Raw genomic sequence first — 22,104 nt, 5'->3', positions numbered from 1 at the left:
TAAACCTTGTCTGTGGTATTCCGAGTAGGATTTAGGGATTGAATGACTGTGACGAGCTTTAAACTCACAAGGGTTGGGCGTAGTGACAGATGCAAAAGGATCAATGGATCCTATTCCAGCATGAGTGAGAACCGACAGATGATTAGCCGTGCGGTGACAGCGCACCTGGACCATTTTCACTGAGAGGACGGATGGTAGCCATTGACAACGGTGATCCACCAACACACAGCTTGCCATAGGAGGAACCTTGCATGCGTGAAGAAGAAGACAGGGGGGAAGCAGAGATTCAGAAGACAAAGCATCTCCAAAACTCCAACACATTCTCCATTACTGCATAACAAGTATTTCATTCATGCTCTTTTATTTTTCGCAATCCAAACTGATAATTATAATTGATATCCTGACTAAGAATTACAAGATAACCATAGATTGCTTCAAGCCAACAATCTCCGTGGGATTCGACCCTTACTCACGTAAGGTATTACTTGGACGACCCAGTGCACTAGCTGGTTAGTGGTACGAGTTGTGAAAAGTGTGATTTACAATTCGTGCACCACCCCCTCCCTTTTAATTTTAAGTATACTTCTTTCTAATCCCTCGACTGTTGTATGAAGAATAAACATTTCATTTACATGAAGAATAAACATCCCATTTATATTAAAAATAAATATCTCATTTACATGAAAAATAAACATCCACATGCATATATAAAACTTCTACTGCATACCTTCTCGCAGCACGTCCAGCATGTTGCTGTTGACATAGCCTTTTACATCCATATCGTGCAGCGTTGTGAGGTTCATGGTGAAGATGGCAGAGGAAGAAGGGAAGGAAAAAGCGAGAACCGCCATGAAATCTTGCGGTCGAAGCTGTGAGAGGCGAGAACGGAGTGGTCATGGCTTTGAACAATGCGTTGGCATCGAGGTGGTTGTCGTTGTTGTCAATGGTGGTGGTGAGCTGCAACACTAAAGACGGACTTGATGTATGGTTGGCACGCAGATGGGCAGCAGAAAAAATAATGCACGGCACGATCGGACATATGCGTAGATGTTTTGGCAACGTCAACGGATGAATGGGGGGTGTCAGCTGGGTGGAGTCAGATCGAAGAGAGAGAAAGTGAGATGTATTATACTGTAATCGTATCCATACCTTACATAGAACAAGTTGTCACTTTGATAAGTATAAGGGCATCCAATTCTATCAAAAGCAGTTTGAAAAATTAAAGATCGAAGATCAATGCTGTGCATGTGAACCCATATTGGTGAAGAATAGTCTTCCTTCAACTGAAAGACGCATACAGAGAACTCACCAGATTCAAATCTAGCCAAATTCATGTAACTGCATGTAGGCACAAGAACGTATCCATAATGACAAGGTTCCGGCGGAAACGGAAGCGTGTCATTCTTCATGCACTCTTCCTTCAGATCAAAACGCAGGGTCGTTTTGCTTACTATCCAATAAATTGAGTCTTTGAAATAGGTAGACCTAAGGAAATCAACGGGGAAGGTAGGTAGGAAGGAACACCCACACTTCCACACACTGGATTCCGAAGAGTAAGTCATGGTTTGGAAGCATTTATTCTTTGAATTCATGCCATCAAAAATGCAGATAACCTTGTAACCGAGAAAACTCATGGGATCAAAAGCTAGAGAGTAATGCAAATTTAATGGATCAAATGATGGAAAGCAAGAGGGTAAGGTTTTTTTCTCTTCGGTGGTAGGGTTATAGATAAACACGGCGTCTTCCAATTCAAGTAGCGTCAAGCCATTGCAAGATTGTGTTATCAGTGAAGAACGTAGATCGGGGTTTTTAGGAAAGAATGATGAAAAGGATGAGCAGTTGGTTTTCTTGTCTAAGTAGATGAATTTTACTTCCTGATACGATCCAGTGTCGGGGGCGAGATCGAAGAACAAATCAGAAACTCTTTGTTTTACGGTGGCATGGCAGCGGCTGAAGAAATGATCGGAGATGAGAGAGAGCCACCGCTTGGAGACACATTTGAAGGTTATGATATCTCTCAGAGACACACGAATAAGGATTTGAGTGAGTAAGTAATTGTTTCCGCTAAAGAAGATATTAACTCTTTGTTGTCCCTCATGGTTGTTCTTCACTTTGCTCTCAATCTTTCATGAGTGTGTTTCTGTTTATATATATATATATATATATCTCACTTTCAATTAGGATAGGGAGCTAAGCAAGATAACTTTTGAATTTGAGAAAAGATAGGGAAGAACGTTTTTTTTTAACAACGTAAGGTAAAAAAAGAAAAATTCATTTTATTTTTAAAAATTAAATTTTGAATTAATGAGATATTATTAGGGTATAATTAGAATTAATTTATGTCAATTAGTATTATTTATATGGGTTTCGCTAGACAATAAAAAATTTGAACAACATAAACAATGAGCTGATCTGTAGGCCACAGAAGATTAAAAAAAATACCCAACCCAAATCAAGTTAAAAAAAATTCTTTTAACGCTACTATTGGAAATTTTAACTATCCCCTCCCTTTTAATTCTAATTATACTTTCTTCTAATCCCTCGACTGTTGTATGAAGAACAAACATTTCATTTACATGAAGAATAAACATCCCATTTATATTAAGAAATAAATATCTCATTTACATGAAAAATAAACATCTACGTGCGTATATAAAACTTCTGCTGCATACCTTCTCGTAGCACGTCCAACATGTTGCTGTAGACGTAGCCTTTTACATCCATATTGTGCAGCGTTGTGAGGTTCATGGTGAAGATGACAGAGGAAGAAGGGAAGGAAAAAGCGAGAACTGCCATGAAATCTTGCGGTCGAAGCCGCGAGAGGCAAGAACGGAGTGGACATTAGGGTATAATTAGAATTAATTTATGTCAATTAGTATTATTTATATGGGTTTCGCTAGACAATAAAAAATTTGAACAACATAAACAATGAGCTGATCTGTAGGCCACAGAAGATTAAAAAAAATACCCAACCCAAATCAAGTTAAAAAAAATTCTTTTAACGCTACTATTGGAAATTTTAACTATCCCCTCCCTTTTAATTCTAATTATACTTTCTTCTAATCCCTCGACTGTTGTATGAAGAACAAACATTTCATTTACATGAAGAATAAACATCCCATTTATATTAAGAAATAAATATCTCATTTACATGAAAAATAAACATCTACGTGCGTATATAAAACTTCTGCTGCATACCTTCTCGTAGCACGTCCAACATGTTGCTGTAGACGTAGCCTTTTACATCCATATTGTGCAGCGTTGTGAGGTTCATGGTGAAGATGACAGAGGAAGAAGGGAAGGAAAAAGCGAGAACTGCCATGAAATCTTGCGGTCGAAGCCGCGAGAGGCAAGAACGGAGTGGACAAGGCTTTGAGCAATGCGTTGGGGTCGAGGTAGTTGTCGTTGTTGTCAACGGTGGTGGTGAGCTGCAACAATAAAGACGGGCTTGGTGTACGGTCGGCACGCAGATGGTCAGCGCAAAAAATAACGCACGTCACAATTGGACATACACGTAGATGTTTAGATGACGTCAACTGAAGAATGAGGGTGTCAGCTGGGTGGAGTCAGATCGAAGAGAGAGCAAGTGAAGCCACACTTGAGGATGCCTCTGGAGACCAGTAGAATTACAACTTTGTCTGGTAGGTGTATCAACAAACCCATGTCATCCTCATTATCTTCAATGGGATGTATTATACTGTAAACGTATTCGTACCTTACAGAGAACAAGTCTTCGCTTCTATAAGTATAAGGGTATCCAATTCTATCAAAAGCAGTTTGAAAAATTAAAGATCGAAGATCAATGCTGTGCATGTGAACCCACCTTGGTGAAGAATAATCTTCCTTCAACCGAAAGACGCATATAGAGAACTCACCAGATTCAAATCCAGCCAAATTAATGTAACCGCGTGCAGGCACAAGAACGTATCCATAATGACAAGGTTCCGGCTGCAACGGAGGCATGTCACCTTCATGCACTCTTCCTTCAGATCAAAACGCAGTGTCGTTTTGCTTCCGATACAATAAATTGAGTCCTTGAAATAAGTCACCCTATGGAAATCAACGGGGAAGGTAGGCGGGTAGGAACACCCGCGCTTCCACACACCGGATTCTGAAGAGTACATCATGGTTTGGAAGCATTCATTCTTTGAATTCACCCCATCAAAAATGTAGATAACCTTATAACCGAAAAAACGCATGGGATCAAAAGCTAGAGAGTAATGCAAATTTAATGGATCAAACGATGGAAAGCAAGAGGGTAAGGTTTTCTTGTCTTCGGTGGTAGGGTTATAGATAAACACGGCATCTTCCAATTCGAGCAGCATCAAGCCGTTGCAAGATTATGTTATCAGTGAAGAATGTTGATCGGATTTTTGGGGACGAATGATGAAAAGGATGAGCAGTAGGTTTTCTTGTCTAAGTAGAAGAATTTCACTTCCTGATATGATCCAGTGTTGGGGTGAGATCTAAGAACAAACTGGAAACTCTTTGTTTTACGGTGGCGTGGCAGTGGCTGAAGTAAGGATCGGAGTTGAGAGAGAGCCACCGCTTGGAGACACATTTGAAGGTTATGATATCTCTGAGAGGCACACGAATAAGGGTTTGAGAGAGTAAGTATTCGTTTCCTTCAATTGTTTCTGCTAAAGAAGTGATTAACTCTTTGTTGTCACTCATGGTTGTTCTTCACTTTGCTTTCAATCTTTCACGAGTGTGTTACTGTTTATATATATTTCACTTTCAATTAGGATAGAGAGCTAAGCAAGATAACTTTTGAATTTGAGAAAAGATCGGGAAGAACGTTTTCCTTTTAATAACGTAAACAAAACAAAAATTCATTTTAATTTTAAAAATTAAATTTTGAATTAATGAGATATTATTAGGGTATAATTAGAATCAATTTATGTCAATTAGTATTATTTATATGGATTTTGGTAGACAATAAAAAATTTGAACAACATAAACAATGAGCTAATTTGTAGGCTAAAGAGGATTAAAAAAAACACCCCAAATCAAGTTTAAAAAAATTCTTTTAACTCTACAATTGGAAATTTTAACTATCCCCTCCCTTTTAATTCTAATTATACTTCCTTCTAATCTGTCGACTGTTGTATAAAGAACAAACATTTCATTTTCATGAAGAATAAATATCCCATTTATATTAAAAATAAATATCTTATTTACATGAAAAATAAACATCCATGTGCGTATATAAAACTTCTGCTGTATATCTTCTCGCAGCACGTCCAGCATGTTGCTATAGACGTAGCCTTTTACATCCATATCGTGCGGTGTTGTGAGGTTTATGGCGAAGATGGCAGAGGAAAAAGAGAAGGAAAAAGCAAGAACCGCCATCAAATCTTGCGGTCGAAGCCGTGAGAGGCGAGAATGGAGTGGACATGGCTTTGAACAATGCGTTGGCATCAAGGTGGTTGTCATTGTTGTCAACAATGGTGGTGAGCTGCAATAATAAAGACGGGCTTGGTGTACGGTCGGCACGCAGACGGGCAGCGCAAAAAATAACGCACGACATGATCGGACATTCGCGGAGATGTTTAGGCGACGTCAACGGATGAATGGGGGTGTCAACTGGGTGGAGTCAGACCAAAGAGAGAAAAAGTGAAGCCACACTTGAGGATGCCTCTGGAGACCGGTAAAACAACTACTTTGTCCATTAGGTGTATCAACAAACCCATGTCATCCTCATTATCCTCAATGAGATGTATTATACTGTAATGGTATTCGTACCTTACAGAGAACAAGTCGTCACTTCTATAAGTATAAGGGCATCCAATTCTACAAAATCAGTTTGAAAAATTAAAGATCGAAGATCAATGTTATGCTTGTGAACCCACTTTGGTGAAGAAAAATCTTCCTTCAACCAAAAGACGCATACAGAGAACTCACCAGATTCAAATCCAGCCAAATTCATGTAATCGCATGCAGGCGCAAGAATGTATCCATAATGACAAGGTTCCGGTGACAACGAAGGCATGTCATCCTTCATGCACTCTTCCTTCAGATCAAAACGTAGTGTCGTTTTACTTCCGATCCAATAAATTGAGTCCTTGAAATAGGTCGCCCTACGGAAATCAACAAGGAATGTAGGCAAGAAGGAACATCCGCGCTTCCACACACCGGATTCCGAAGAGTAAATGATGGTTTGGAAGGATTGATTCTTTGAATTCACGCCATCAAAAATGCAGATAACCTTGTAACCGAGAAAACGCATGGGATCAAAAGCTAGAGAGTAATGCAAATTTAATGGATCAAACAATGGAAAGCAAGAGGGCAAGGTTTTCTTGTCTTCGATGGTAGGGTTATAGATAAACACGGCGTCTTCCGATTCGAGCAGCATCAAGCCGTTACAAGATTGTGTTATCAGTGAAGAACGTAGATCGGGGTTTTTGGAAAAGAATGATGAAAGGATGAGCGGTAGGTTTTCTTGTTAAGTAAAAGAATTTCATTTCCTGATACGATCTAGTGACTGGGGTGAGATCTAAGAACAAACCGGAAACTCTTTGTTTTACGGTGGCGAGGCAGCGGCTGAAGAAATGATTGGTGATGAGAGAGAACCACCGCTTAGAGACACATTTGAAGGTTATAATATCTTTGAGAGGCACACGAATAAGGATTTGAGTGAGTAAGTAATCATTTCCTTCAATTGTTTTCACTAAATAAGATATTAACTCTTTGTTGTCACTCATGGTTGTTCTTCACTTTGCTTTCAATCTTTCACGAGTGTGTTACTGTTAATATATATCTCACTTTCAATTAGGATAGGGAGCTAAGCAAGATTACTTTTGAATTTGTGAAAAGAATGGGAAGAACGTTTTTTTTAACAACGTAAAATAAAAAAAGAAAAATTTGTTTTAATTTTAAAAATTAAATTTTGAATTAATGAGATATTATTAGGGTATAATTAGAATCAATTTATGTCAATTAGTATTATTTATATGGGTTTCGCTAGACAATAAAAAATTTGAACAATATAAACAATGAGCTGATCTGTAGGCTACAGAGGATTAAAAAAAAATCACCCCAAATTAAGTTAAAAAAAATACTTTTAACTCTGCTATTGGAAATTTTAACTATCCCCCTCCCTCTTAATTCTAAGTATACTTCCTTCTAATTCCTCGACTGTTGTATGAAGAACAAACATTTCATTTACACGAAGAATAAACATCCCATTTATATTAAAAATAAATATCTCATTTACATGAAAAATAAACATCCACGTGCGGATATAAAACTTCTGCTGCATACCTTCTCGCAACACGTCCTGCATGTTGTTGTAGATGTAGCCTTTTGCATCCATATCGTGCGGCGTTGTGAGGTTCAAGGCGAAGATGGCAGAGGAAGAAGGGAAGGAAAAAGCGAGAACCGCCATGAAATCTTGTGGTCGAAGCCGTGAGAGGCGAGAACGGAGTAGACATGGCTTTGAACAATGCATTGGCGTCGAGGTGGTTGTCGTTGTTGTCAACGGTGGTGGTGAGCTGCAACACTAAAGATGGGCTTGGTGTACGGTTGGCACGCAGATGGACAGCAGAAAAAAAAACGCACGGCACGATTGGACATATGCGTAGATGTTTAGGCAACGTCAACGAATGAATGGGGGTGTCAGCTAGGTGGAGTCAGATCGAAGAGAGAGAAAGTGAAGCCACACTTGAGGATGCCTCTGAAGACCGGTAGAACAACAACTTTGTCCGATAGGTGTATCAACAAACCCATGTCATCCTCATTATCTTCAATGAGATTTATTATACTGTAAACGTATCCATACCTTACACAGAACAAATCGTCGCTTCTATAAGTATAAGGGCATCCAATTCTATCAAAAGCAGTTTGAAAAATTAAAGGTCGAAGATCAATGCTGTGCATGTGAACCCATCTTGGTGAAGAATAATCTTCCTTTAACCGAAAGTTGCATACAGAGAACTCACCAGATTCAAATCCAACCAAATTCATGTAACCGCATGCAGGCACAAGAACGTATCCATAATGACAAGGTTCCGGCGGAAATGGAAGCGTGTCATCCTTCATGTACTCTTCCTTCAGATCAAAACGCAGGATAGTTTTGCTTACGATCCAATAAATTAAGTCCTTGAAATAGGTCGACCTATGGAAATCAACGGGGAAGGTAGGTCGGAAGGAACACCCACACTTCCACACACCGGATTCCGAAGAGTAAGTCATGGTTTGGAAGCATTTATTCTTTGAATTCATGCCATCAAAAATGCAGATAACCTTGTAACCGAGAAAACTCATGGGATCAAAAGCTAGAGAGTAATGCAAATTTAATGAGTAAGTAATGGTTACCTTCAATTGTTTCCACTAAAGAAGAGATTAACTCTTTGTTGTCACTCATGGTTGTTCTTCACTTTGCTCTCAATCTTTCACGAGTGTGTTACTGTTTATATATAACTCACTTTCAATTAGGATAGGGAGCTAATCAAGATAACTTTTGAATTTGAGAAAGATAACTTTTGAATTTGAGAAAAGATAGGGAAGAACGTTTTTTTTTAACAACATAAAGTAAAAAAAGAAAAATTCATTTTAATTTTAAAAATTAAATTTTGAATTAATGAGATATTATTAGGGTATAATTAGAATCAATTTATGTTAATTAGTATTATTTATATGGGTTTCGCTAGAGAATAAAAAATTTGAACAACATAAACAATGAGCTGATCTGTAGGCCACAGAGGATTAAAAAAAATCCAACCCAAATCAAGTTAAAAAAAATCTTTTAACGCTACTATTGGAAATTTTAACAATCCCTCCCTTTTAATTCTAATTATACTTCCTTCTAATACCTCAACTGTTGTATGAAGAACAAACATTTCATTTACATGAAGAACAAACATGCTACTTATATTAAAAATAAATATCTCATTTACATGAAAAATAAACATCCACATGCGTATATAAAACTTCTGCTGCATACCTTCTCGTAGCACGTCCAGCATGTTGCTGTAGACGTAGCCTTTTACATCCATATCGTGCGGCGTTGTGAGGTTCATGGCGAAGATGGCAGAGGAAGAAGGGAAGGAAAAAATGAGAACTGCCATGAAATCTTGCGGTCGAAGCCGTGAGAGGCGAGAACGGAGTGGACATGGCTTTGAACAATGCGTTGGCTTCGAGGTGGTTGTCGTTGTTGTCAATGCTAGTGGTGAGCTGCAACATTAAAGACGGGCTTGGTGTACGGTCAGCACGCAGATGGGCAGCGAAAAAAATAACGCACGGCACAATTGGACATACACGTAGATGTTTAGACGACGTCAACGGATGAATAGAGGTGTCAGCTGGGTGGAGTCAGATTGAAGAGAGAGAAAGTGAAGCCACACTTGAGGATGCCTCTAGAGACCAGTGGAATTACAACTTTGTCCGGTAGGTGTATCAACAAACCCATGTCATCCTCATTATCTTCAATGAGATGTATTATACTGTAAATGTATTCGTACCTTGCAGAGAACAAGTCTTCGATTTTATAAGTATAAGGGCATCCAATTTTATCAAAAGCAGTTTGAAAAGTTAAAGATCGAAGATCAATGCTGTGCATGTGAACCCACCTTGGTGAAGAATAATCTTCCTTCAACCGAAAGACGCATACAGAGAACTCACCAGATTCAAATCCAGCCAAATTCATGTAACCGCGTGCAAGCACAAGAACGTATCCATAATGACAAGGTTCCGGTGGCAACGAAGGCATGTCATCCTTCATGCACTCTTCCTTCAGATCAAAATACAGTGTCATTTTTCTTCCAATCCAATAAATTTAGTCCTTGAAATAGGTCACCTTATGGAAATCAATGGGGAAGGTAGGTGGGAAGGAACACCCGCGCTTCCACACATTGGATTCTGAAGAGTAAATCTTGGTTTGGAAGCATTCATTCTTTGAATTCATGCCATAAAAAATGCAGATAACCTTATAACCGAGAAAACGCATGGGATCAAAAGCTAGAGAGTAATGCAAATTTAATGGATCAAACGATGGAAAGCAAGAGGGCAAGGTTTTATTGTCTTCGGTAGTAGGGTTATAGATAAACACGGCGTCTTCCGATTCTAGCAGCATCAAGCCGTTGCAAGATTGTGTTATCAGTGAAGAACGTAGATCGGGATTTTTGGGGAAGAATGATGAAAAGGATGAGCGGTAGGTTTTCTGGTCTAAGTAGAAGAATTTCACTTCCTGATATGATCCAGTGTTGGGGGCAAGATCTAAGAACAAACCGGAAACTCTTTGTTTTACGGTGGCATGGCAGCGGCAGAAAAAGGATCGGAGATGAGAGAGAGCCACCGCTTGGAGACACATTTGAAGGTCATGATATCTCTGAGAGGCACACGAATAAGGATTTGAGTGAGTAGGTAATTGTTTCCTTCAATTGTTTCCGCTAGAGAAGAGATTAACTCTTTGTTGTCACTCATGGTTGTTTTTCACTTTTGCTTTCAATCTTTCACGAGTGTGTTACTGTTTATATATATCTCACTTTCAATTAGGATAGGGAGCTAAGCAAGATAACTTTTGAATTTGAGAAACGATAGGGAAGAACGTTTTTTTTTAACAACGTAAAATAAAAAAAGAAAAATTCATTTTATTTTTAAAAATTAAATTTTGAATTAATGAGATATTATTAGGGTATAATTAGAATCAATTTATGTCAATTAGTATTATTTATATGGGTTTCACTTGACAATAAAAAATTTGAGCAACATAAACAATGAGCTTATTTGTAGGCTACAGAGGATTAAAAAAAAACCACCCCAAATCAAGTTAAAAAAATTCTTTTAACTCTACTATTGGAAATTTTAACTATCCCCCTCCCTTTTAATTCTAATTATACTTCCTTCTAATTCGTCGAATGTTGTACGAAGAACAAACATTTCATTTACATGAAGAATAAACATCCCATTTATATTAAAAATAAATATCTCATTTACATGAAAAATAAACATCCACGTGCGTATATAAAACTTCTGCTGCATACCTTCTCGCAGCACGTCCAGCATGTTGCTGTAGACGTAGCCTTTTACATCCATATCGTGCAGCGTTGTGAAGTTCATGGCGAAGATGACAGAGGAAGAAGAGAAGGAAAAAGCGAGAACCGCCATGAAATCTTGCGGTCGAAGCCGTGAGAGGCGAGAACGAAGTGGACATGGCTTTGAACACTGCATTGGCGTCAAGGTGGTTGCCATTGTTGTCAACGGTGGTGGTGAGCTACAACAATAAAGACGGGCTTGGTGTACGGTCGGCACGTAGACGGGCAGCGCAAAAAACAACGCACGGCATGATCGGACATTCACTGAGATGTTTAGGCGACGTAAACGGACGAATGTTGGTGTCAGCTGGGTAGAGTCAGATCGAAGAGAGAGAAAGTAAAGCCACACTTGAGGATTCCTCTGGAGACTGGTAGAACAACAACTTTGTTTGGTTGGTGTATCAACAAACCCATGTCATCCTCATTATCTTCAATGAGATGTATTATACTGTAAACGTATCCGTACCTTTCAGAGAACAAGTCGTCGCTTCTATAAGTATAAGGGCATCCAATTCTATCAAAAGCAGATTGAAAAATTTAAGATCGAAGATCAATGCTGTGCATGTGAACCCACCTTGGTGAAGAATAATCTTCCTTCAACCGAAAGACGCATACAGAAGACTCAATAGATTCAAATCCAGCCAAATTCATGTAACCGCATGCAAGCGCAAGAACGTATCCATAATGGCAAGGTTCTGGCGGCAACGGAGGCATGTCATCCTTCATGCACTCTTCCTTCAGATCAAAACGCAGTGTCGTTTTGCTTCCGATCCAATAAATTGAGTCCTTGAAATAGGTCGCCCTTTGGAAATCAACGGGGAAGGTAGGCGGGAAGGAACACCCGCGCTTCTACACACCAGATTCCGAAGAGTAAATCATGGTTTGGAAGCATTCATTCTTTGAATTCACGCCATCAAAAAATGCAGATAACCTTATAACCGAGAAAACGCATGGGATCAAAAGCTAGAGAGCAATGCAAATTTAATGGATCAAACGATGGAAAGCAAGAGGGCAAGCCGGCAAGGTTTTCTTGTCTTCGGTGGTAGGGTTATAGATAAACACGGGGTCTTTCGATTCGAGCAGCATCAAGCCGTTGCAAGATTGTGTTATCAGTGAAGAACGTAGATCGGGGTTTTTGGGGAAGAATGATGAAAAGGATGAGCGGTAGATTTTCTTGTCTAAGTAGAAGAATTTCACTTCCTGATACGATCCAGTGTTTGGGGCGAGATCTAAGAACAAACTGGAAACTCTTTGTTTTACGGTGGCGTGGCTGCGGCTGAGGAAAGGATCGGAGATGAGAGAGAGCCACCGCTTGGAGACACATTTAAAGGTTATGATATCTCTGAGAGGCACACGAATAAGGATTTGAGTGAGTAAGTAATCATTTCCTTCAATTGATTCAGCTAAAGAAGAGATTAACTCTTTGTTGTCACTCATGGTTGTTCTTCACTTTGCTTTCAATCTTTCACGAGTGTGTTACTGTTTATATATATCTCACTTTCAATTAGGATAGGGAGCTAAGCAAGATAACTTTTGAATTTGAGAAAAGATAGGAAAGAACATTTTTTTTACAACGTAAAGTAAAAAAAGAAAAATTCATTTTAATTTTAAGAATTAAATTTTGAATTAATGAGATATTATTAGGGTATAATTAGAATCAAATTATGTCAATTAGTATTATTTATATAGGTTTCGCTAGACAATAAAAAATATGAATAACATAAACAATGAGCTGATTTGTAGGCTACAGAGGATTAAAAAAACCACCCTAAATCAAGTTAAAAAAATTCTTTTAACTCTATTATTGGAAATTTTAACTATCCCCCTCCCTTTTAATTCTAATTATACTTCCTTCTAATCCCTCGACTTTTGTATGAAGAACAAACATTTCATTTACATGAAGAATAAACATCCCATTTATATTAAAAAAATATATTTCATTTACATGAAAAATAAATATCCACGTGCGTATATAAAACTTCTGCTGCATACCTTCTCACAGCACGTCTAGCATGTACATCCATATCGTGCGGCGTTGTGAGGCTCATGGCAAAGATGCCAGAGGAAGAAGGGAAGGAAAAAGCGAGAACCGCCATGAAATCTTGCAGTCAAAGCCGTGAGAGGCGAGAACGGAGTGGACATGGCTTCGAACAATGCGTTGGCGTCGAGGTGGTTGTCGTTGTTGTCAATGGTGGTGGTGAGCTACAACAATAAAGACGAACTTGGTGTATGGTTGGCACACAGATGAGCAACGCAAAAAATAACGCACGACACGATCGGACATTCGCAGAGATGTTTAGGCGATGACAATGGACGAATGGGGGTGTCGGTTGAGTGAGTCGGATCGAAGAGAGAGAAAGTGAAGCGACGCTTGAAGATGCCTCTGGAGACCAGAAATGGCAGATGCTGTTTTTATTTTTTAATTTGAAGTGAATTAATAATATTCTGTTCTATTCTGTTGCTAGTTGAATTGCACGGACATGTTAAAGTGCACACATTACACGTAATAAAGTTATAAAAAATTGATTATAATTTATAAAAATGTTGTTAAAACAAATAAAAGCAATATTATAGTTTCTTTAATAGAAAACATATTTTACAAATCATAAAGAATAAAAGCTATTTACAAATTAAATTTACACTCTAAAACTTAAAGTATTAGCTCTGCCTCTTAATTATATATCCTAATTTATTAATAAAAGAATAACTTTATAATAATTAGAAAATAGTTTTCAAAGTAAATAAAAGAAATATTTCAATGAAAAAATAAATTTACAAACTAAATCTATAATCTAAAAACTAATGCTTCAATTTTACGTGCAAATCATACCATCTAAATCCTTTTCATGTATATATATTCTAAAAAAGTATTAATATTTAATATAAAGTCTATTAACTATAATCTCTAAATATAATTTAGTTTTTTATTGGAAAAAAAATCAATATTAAGATTTAAGACCCTTGTTGTTATCAAGAAACTTCTAAAAATATTTAGCTAGAACCAACGAACCAATTTCAAAAGAGAATACCAATACTTACATGAAAGCTAAGGTTAATAACTATATCCTTTGCTGAAACAACAACCACCATCAAACATTATCTATTATCTCACTGGGTGTGTTGGTTTTATATATATATCAAATGATTTTATTGTAATTTATTATGTATCATCGTAACAAGATTGTTCACATATAGATTTAAAAAAATATTATTTATACACTAAAATTAGTTATTATTTTATATTCATAATTAATTTTAATGTATATATATTGTTGATATCCTATATAAAATGATTGGAGAGGTTATTAGAAATGGTCGCATATTTTTGTTGTTGGTTGGGAGAGATCATATTGAATTGTCGCATCTTCAGTTTGCATGATACTATTTTGTTCTGCCCACTCGAAGAAGAGACAATGAAAAACTACAGGAGGCTGATTTGCTGCTTTGAGCTGATGTCGGGTTTAAGCACTAATTTTGATAAATCTAGCTTGATTTTTATTAACTGTGACGAGCAATGGGTACTGGTGCGGAATTTATAACCACAAACTAACCGGCAAGTACACCAGGTCGTACCAAGTAGTACCTCAAGTGAATGAGGGTCGATCCCACGAGGATTGATAGACTAAGCAACAATGGTTAAGTGATTTACTTAGTTAGGCAAGCAGAAAATGATGTTTGAGAGTTCAAAAGTATTAAACAGTAAATTCAGAATATCAGAAGACAGGCAGTAAATAAGTTGAGAATAATATATGGAGAAACAGTTAAGGTTTCAGAGTTATCTATTTTTCAGATTGACTTTTTGTACTAACTATTTTAATCATGCAACATTTAATTCATGGCAAACTATATGTGACTAACCCTAATTCCTTGGACCTTTTTTAGACTCTTCTAATTCTCATCAACTGCCAATTCCTTGGTCAATTAATTCCAATTAGAGGGTGAAGTTTAATTCTAGTTATTATGCCACAAAAATCCTAATTATCCAAATATAAGAGGATTATATGTCACGTATCCCGTTAAATCCAGATAATTAGAATTTAAGAGAAATTGTTTTCAAGCTGTTGTTCAAGTAAAGAGCTTTTCCAAGTTATACAAAAACTCAATTAAAAAGAGGGTCATACTTCCGTTCTACCCAAATTCATAAGATAACGAACGAAAACAACTCTTGAATTATAAATCAGTACATGAATTAAACTAGAAAAATAATAGAATAAATCTATATAATAGACATAGCTCCTAACCTTAACGGTGGAGGTTTAGTTGCTCATAGTTCAGAGTGGAAATTAGGATTCTCTTAAACTGTAAATTGGAATGAGGTGGAATAATCCAAGAGAAGAGAAGTTTCTTTTCCCTTTTATATCTAATCCTAATTAATTTAAAAATCTATTTTCTAAAACTAAAATAATATCTTTTCCTATTTTAAAATAAAATACAAATTTAATCAAAATTAATTAAATTATGCGTGCAGCCTTTGGAATAAGATTGGGACCACTGGTATTATCAGGATCCACGCTTAACTTAGAGATTGGGGACCACTGGTATTATCAGGATCCACGCTGAACTTGAAAATTTCCAAGTTTAGCGTGGAGGAGGCAGTGGCGTCTTTAGCGTGTTCCTTTGAATCCACACTGAACTTGGCTTTTCCCAAGTTCAGTGTGGAGAAGGCAGCGTATGCTTCCTTGGGAGTTCTCAAATTCACGCTCAACATGGAGGATGCAGAGGTTGCTGGAGGCGAAATATGCACTATTATATATCGTTGGAAAGCCCTGAAAGTTAGCTTTCTAATGCCTTGAAATCATGTTAATTGGACCTCTATAGCTCAAGATAATCCCGTTTGAGTGCAAGGAGGTCAGGATTGACAACATCATTCGCTTTCTTCCTTTTCTGCTACAGAACTCCGTCAAATCCCTCCGAATGCTACCTGAAATAAATAGAATTATGCACAACTTAAAGTAGCATCCATGGTGGCCAAAAGATATTTAAATTTTGATTAAACTTAGCAATTCAAGTACAAATTCACAAGGAAAAGATAGATAAGATGCTCACGCATCAGGTACAACATATGTGTAGTGTGCTGGGTTGTAAGGAATCCACTCTTCCAGTCAAATATTTGGTTATCTCGCTAGGAGCAAATCTGAGGTTGGTTAAGACTTGGAAGGAAATAATAGACAAAGTGGAGGAAAATCTTAGTCTCTTAAAAGCCAACGCTCTCAATAAAGTCGGTAAGTTGGTGCTTCTCAAATCTGTGTTGAATAGCCTTCCAATTTATTATTTTAGCTTATATAAGATGCCAAAAGGTGTAGCAGAGAAACTGATTTCTTTGCAGAGAAGATTTCTGTGGAGTACGTAGGATGGGAGGGATGATATGGCTTTGGTTAAGTGAAAAGTGGTGCAGCCTCCTAAAAGGTTAGGCGGGTTGGGAGTTGGGGATGATATGATTGACAACACAACTCTTCTGTTTAAGTGGTGATGGCGCTTTTCTAAGAAGGAATGTCCACTGTGGAAGAAGGTGTGTAATAACCTGAATCCAAATGAGCTTGTGTTCACCCAGGAACTACCTGGTAGGGGGTCTGTGGAATGATATTTGTCAATTACAATTCACAAATCAACAAGTTGGACAGAAATTGATTACTGGATTGTCTATGGAGGTCAGCGATGGGAGAAGAACTAGATTCTGGGAGGATGTCTGGTTTATTGGAAGCTCTTTAAAATATCGTTTTCCAAGACTTTTCTCGGTTTCAAATAAAAAAGGATAAGTGATATGGGATTGTGGGTTTTGGGATGAGTTTGAGTGGATTTGAAACTTCCAATGGAGGTGAGATCTGTTCCAGCGGGAGTTGGATCTAGTGAACCAGATGCACGATACCTTAAGACTGGTCAAACTTGCATATGGTAGAGAGGATAGAGTGGTGTGAAAATATAATAAACAAGGTATTTTTTAACTAACTCATTTGCGCAGGTGTTGCAAGCGAAATTGGTTCCGGAGGATGTAAAAAGCTACAGCTTCACTAGGACTATATGGAAAGGGTTAGTGCCTCCAAGAGTAGAGTTGTGCATCTAGTTTGTTTTGACTGGCAGGATCAATACAAAGGAGCGACTGAGTCGGTTTAGGATTATTAACCAACAAGATAAATTTTGTGTTTTATGTAACGAAGGTGTTGAAAATAGTGACCACTTATTTTTTTGCTATAATTTTTCTTGGTAGGTATAGTGTGCTTGGATATCATATGTTAGTAGACAATGGTCTTGTTCAGGTACATTAAAGGAGCATTTCCTAAGTTGGACTGAGTTATCAAACAGGAAGGAGGAACGCAAGAGATGGATAGTGTGCTTTAGTGTGATTATTTAGAACATATGGTTGGAAAGAAACAAAAAAAAAATTTAGAATAAAGGCAGAAGGGCTGAGAGATAATTAACATGTGTTTTCTAAATTTCAAGGAGTGGCTAGGTGCAGATTCCTTTTGTTATTGATGGCTATGCCGGGGATGACTAGGGGCTATTCTTTTTCTTCGCTTGTTTTGTTTGTCTCTCCTTTATTAGATTTGTTTGTTTTACTTGTGTTTTTGTCCTCTGTGCTCCACTTTTTGTGTTGAGTTTTTCTTTCAAACAAAAAATTTTAGTGTACATGTAGTATAATTGGTAAATTTATATTAACTATCTCATATAAAATCTTTTTTATTTATCTGTCGTTACTTATTCATTTTTTTAAGTTAGTTATTCTTCATTTTATTAGACAAATAAATACACTATATTAGTAAAAAATAAATACATTGTGACTTCTTGTTCTTCAACATCTGTCCATTTAAAAAAAGTCACACCATCTCTTATCGGCAGTCTACAACACCAAAAACTCAGATAAATATTGAGAGGAAGAACAACTACAAAATCAAGAAGAATTTGAGAAATAAGACACAAAATCAAGTTACAACAATTCAACCAACTCACATTATAGTTAGGGCATCCATAAAATAGTCTCTATGGATTAGAATCCGTCCTAGACCATCAAAGAACAGGTCGTAACCCACAACCACACCAATGCAGAACCTTCCCACCTGTATCTGTGTGTTCTTCACCCAACCACCATGCGAACGAACTCTACTAGAACTACTTGAGCCTTGGTTGCAGCTCCCCAACGTCCTTTACAACTCTTGAAGAAACTACTACGATTTGGGAGGATTGGAGCGGCTAGGTTTTATATTCAAATTGTGAGGGGTTAAATTGATGTTCTAAAGAATTTGACCACATCATCTAATCGTTAAAGTGTCAGGTATCAGCTAAATGTGTCAGGTCAGCTTTTCGGTGACGGAAAACAACGGAAGGGCCATATTGAGGCACGAGTCAAAATTTCAGGATACAATTAGAGTCAATTGAAAATTTAAGAGCTAAATCGAGTCAGGAGTCAAATTTTAGAGATCATTTTAAGTATTAACTCTACTTTATTATGTATCATCGTAACAAGATTGATCACATATAGATTTAAAAAAATACTATTTATACACTAATTTTTTTTGAAAGACAAACACGCTCAACACACTCGCTAGAGCATACAACAATAAAAGATACGAAGCAACTCCTATGTCATCTCCGACATATCCATCAACAACATGAATTATTTTCACACCATTCCTTCGAACTACAAAACGATCTAGCAATGTATTCCACCACGACCGTTGTCTTATCTAGAAAATGAATTCATTTCTACACAGCCAGATATTCCATATAACTGAGAAGAACCCCATTAACCATGTTTTACACTCGTCTTTTCAAATAGGCATCATCCTCCAGTTCTCAAAATGTTCTCTTATGGACTCCGGGATGTACCATGCCCGACCCACATGAGCGATCCACACACACCAAACCTGCCAAGCAAACTCACACGTAACAAACAAGTGTTGAACAGATTCAACTTCCTTGTTGCACATCACACAACCATTATCATTCTGAATAATTATGCCGAAGTTACTCAAGCGAATTGTATTATCATTGAATTCGAATTTATATAATGGACAATTATGTGACATATAATCTCATTAGTTATGGGTAATGAGGTTTCTGTGGCGTTAAGGCTAGAATATTGAGCTTCATTCTTCTATCCGAAAGATTTGACTTTGTTTGTGGCGTTTTGAATAGGATCAAAAGGAGAATGAATTGCATGAGCTTCATCTTCGTTCATATTGAATGACCACTGACAACGGCATTTGATGTGAATTAGAGGAGATTAACTTACTGAGTGGACATATAAACTTACTATTGGATAACATATTTAGCTCATAGCAATTAAATTAAACTCTTAAAATTATTTTATACCATCTGTCCATTGGTACGTCCCACACACAGTAATAAGTTCTATCCTTTAACCGCAAAACAACAACTTTATCCGATAGGTGTATCAACAAACCCATGTCATCCTCATTATCTTCATTGAGATGTATTATACTGTAAATATATCCGTACCTTACAGAGAATAAGTCGTCGCTTCTATAAGTATAAGGGCATCTAATTCTATCAAAAGCAGTTTGTTAAAGATCGAAGATTAATGCTGTGCATGTGAACCTACCTTGGTGAAGAATAATCTTCCTTCAACCGAAAGACGCATACAGAGAACTCACCAGATTCAAATCCAGCCAAATTCATGTAACCGCATGTAGGCGCAAGATTGTATCCATAATGACAAGGTTCCGGCGGCAATGGAGGCATGTCATCCTTCATGCATTCTTCCTTCAGATCAAAAAACAGTGTTGTTTTGCTTCCGATCCAATAAATTGTGTCCTTGAAATAGGTCGCCCTATGGAAATCAACGGAGAAGGTAGGCAGGAAGGAACACCCGCGCTTTCACACACCGGATTCCGAAGAGTAAATTATGGTTTGGAAGAAGAAGGAGGAGAAGAAGACGTAGCATTCAAAGTGAAAAAGATGAAAAAGAAGTGAATTTGAAACAAGAAGAAGAAAAAGAAGAAGCTCAAGGGGAGAAAATGAAAAAAAGACGCGTAACTCAAATCACTTAATGAACTTGGATGTTAAATTGCTTTGAACGTGGAGAATTACTCATATACATAACTTAGGAATTATATATCCAAACTACTTAAATTGATACGATTAGGACGTAGAAGATTCTTAAAATTGAGATTTTTTGTGTGGTGATTTATTGATTCAGCTGAAAAACTCCCAAAGCATAACAATGTATCGTGGAGGGGTGACTCGTGTGTTGAAGACGGAAAGGGACCCGGTGTATCTGGCACCATAAAGAATCTGGTGGGTGGGTACTATAAGGCGGAGATGCCACAAAGTTGCACTTCCCTCAATCATTTGCCATGACCATGCTCTCATGGAGCGTCATTGAATACAGCGCCAAATACGAAGCTGCTGAGGAGCTTTCCCATGTCAAGGACATCATCAAATGGGGCACTGACTACCTTCTCAAGACCTTCAACAATACAGCTGACACCATCGACACTCTTGTTTCACAAGTAATTCTGAAAAAGTTAAAACTCAGTTAACTTAATATAAAATTGATAATTGAGAGTCGTTAGATATGAAAATTTAGTTAAATCATTTAACGTTTTTGAACTATTCACTCCACGTGGATTGACTGCACTTGAATTTTTAGCTTCTGATAATATCTCTGTTATTTTTAATTTAATACATGGTTACTTAATTAATTATTTATATAGTTAGGTTGGATCTGCGGGGAAAATAGTAATAATACTCCGAATGAGCAACACTGTTGGATGGGTCCGAAGGACATCGATTATCCGCGAGCTGTGACGGAATGCCATCAAGGGTGCTCGGATCTTGCAGCAGAGATGGCTGCGGCCTTAGCGGCGGCCTCCATTGTGTTCAAGGACGACAAAAGCTATGCGGAGAAACTCGTTCATGGGGCCATAACATTGTTCAAGTTTTCGAGGGATGGGAGAGGGAGATACAGTGCAGCTGGTTCGAAGGCTGAGAGGCTGTACAACTAGACAAGTTATTGGGATGAGTTTATTTGGGGAGGGGCATGGATGTACTATGCAACCGGCAACTCGTCGTACCTGAAGTTTGCCACTACACCAGGCATTGCCAAACATGCCGGTGCATTTCGTGGAAGCCCCAACTATGGTGTTCTCAGCTGGGATAACAAGTTTCCTACTGCCCAGATACATAATTAAATTTATAAATCAGACTGTGTTTTCAGTTTAGTAATGTAATATATTATTTAATTCATTAGGTTCTTTTGAGTCATTTGAGATTGTTCCTGAGTCCTGGATATCCATATGCGGAAGTGTTACGTTCATTTCACAATCAGACCAACATAATTATGTGCTCCTAGCCTCCTACCTACCAATTTTTACAAGCTTTAACAGAACAAGAGGTAAATAATAAAATGCATACATCCATGATCCATCCACTACATAATCTTCCAATTAATTAGTATTAGAGAAAATTCCACTCTCCTCTCCTGCTAGCTAAAATAACACTCTTCTCTCCTCTATTTTATAAATGTATATTCCTTTCTCTTCTAACTTTTAAAAAACCTCCTCTTGAATCCATTTTAAAGTTTTTATGTTAACTAATATTAACTTTATCCATTTTTTAAGAAAAAATAAATTATTTTTTAAAAAAATATCTATTAACAAAAATTTTATATTTTATCATTAAATTTTGCTTACCAAAATATTCTTTAATAAAATATTTTTTTATTGATTAAATTGTATTTTTAAAAAATTTAATAATTATATTATTTTTTTCGTTCAAACATTGTTTAAAAATGTTGTTGGTTACCTATACTTTTTCATAATATAATGAATATGTCAAAATTTAATAGGTAGGCATATGATTATATTCATTATTTTTAATTGGATGGTTATTTCTTTTGATTCGATTTACTTATACATAATAAACAATAATTAGATGTTCAATTCATTAGGTGTGCATATAATTATTCTAGTATAAAGATTTATGAGGTAATTTGAGGAATGGAGTATTTTTTTACTCTATTAAATCAATCGTAAAATCTATTATTTATATTGTTTACAAAAATCGTTATCTATCTAATAAAACGCTTTCCTTTGTTACACCATCGTACATGATA

General features: G+C 37.0%; 1 protein-coding gene across 1 annotated transcript in view; it reads left to right on the top strand.

Moving 5' to 3' along the window:
• The window catches only part of LOC107619611 (endoglucanase 25), a 65,577-nt gene extending 44,070 nt beyond the window's left edge, over positions 1-21,507 (top strand). Inside the window, 5 exon segments of the mRNA XM_016321914.2 lie at positions 20,188-20,298; positions 20,301-20,500; positions 20,705-21,167; positions 21,239-21,342; positions 21,345-21,507. Of these exon segments, the coding sequence (XP_016177400.1) occupies positions 20,188-20,298; positions 20,301-20,500; positions 20,705-21,167; positions 21,239-21,342; positions 21,345-21,392 (926 nt within the window). The 3' untranslated portion in view covers positions 21,393-21,507.

This window comes from Arachis ipaensis, chromosome B01, assembly GCF_000816755.2.
Source record: "Arachis ipaensis cultivar K30076 chromosome B01, Araip1.1, whole genome shotgun sequence".
In the NCBI taxonomy this organism is placed as follows: Eukaryota; Viridiplantae; Streptophyta; class Magnoliopsida; order Fabales; family Fabaceae; genus Arachis; species Arachis ipaensis.
This window is presented reverse-complemented; position numbering and strand designations above follow the sequence as displayed.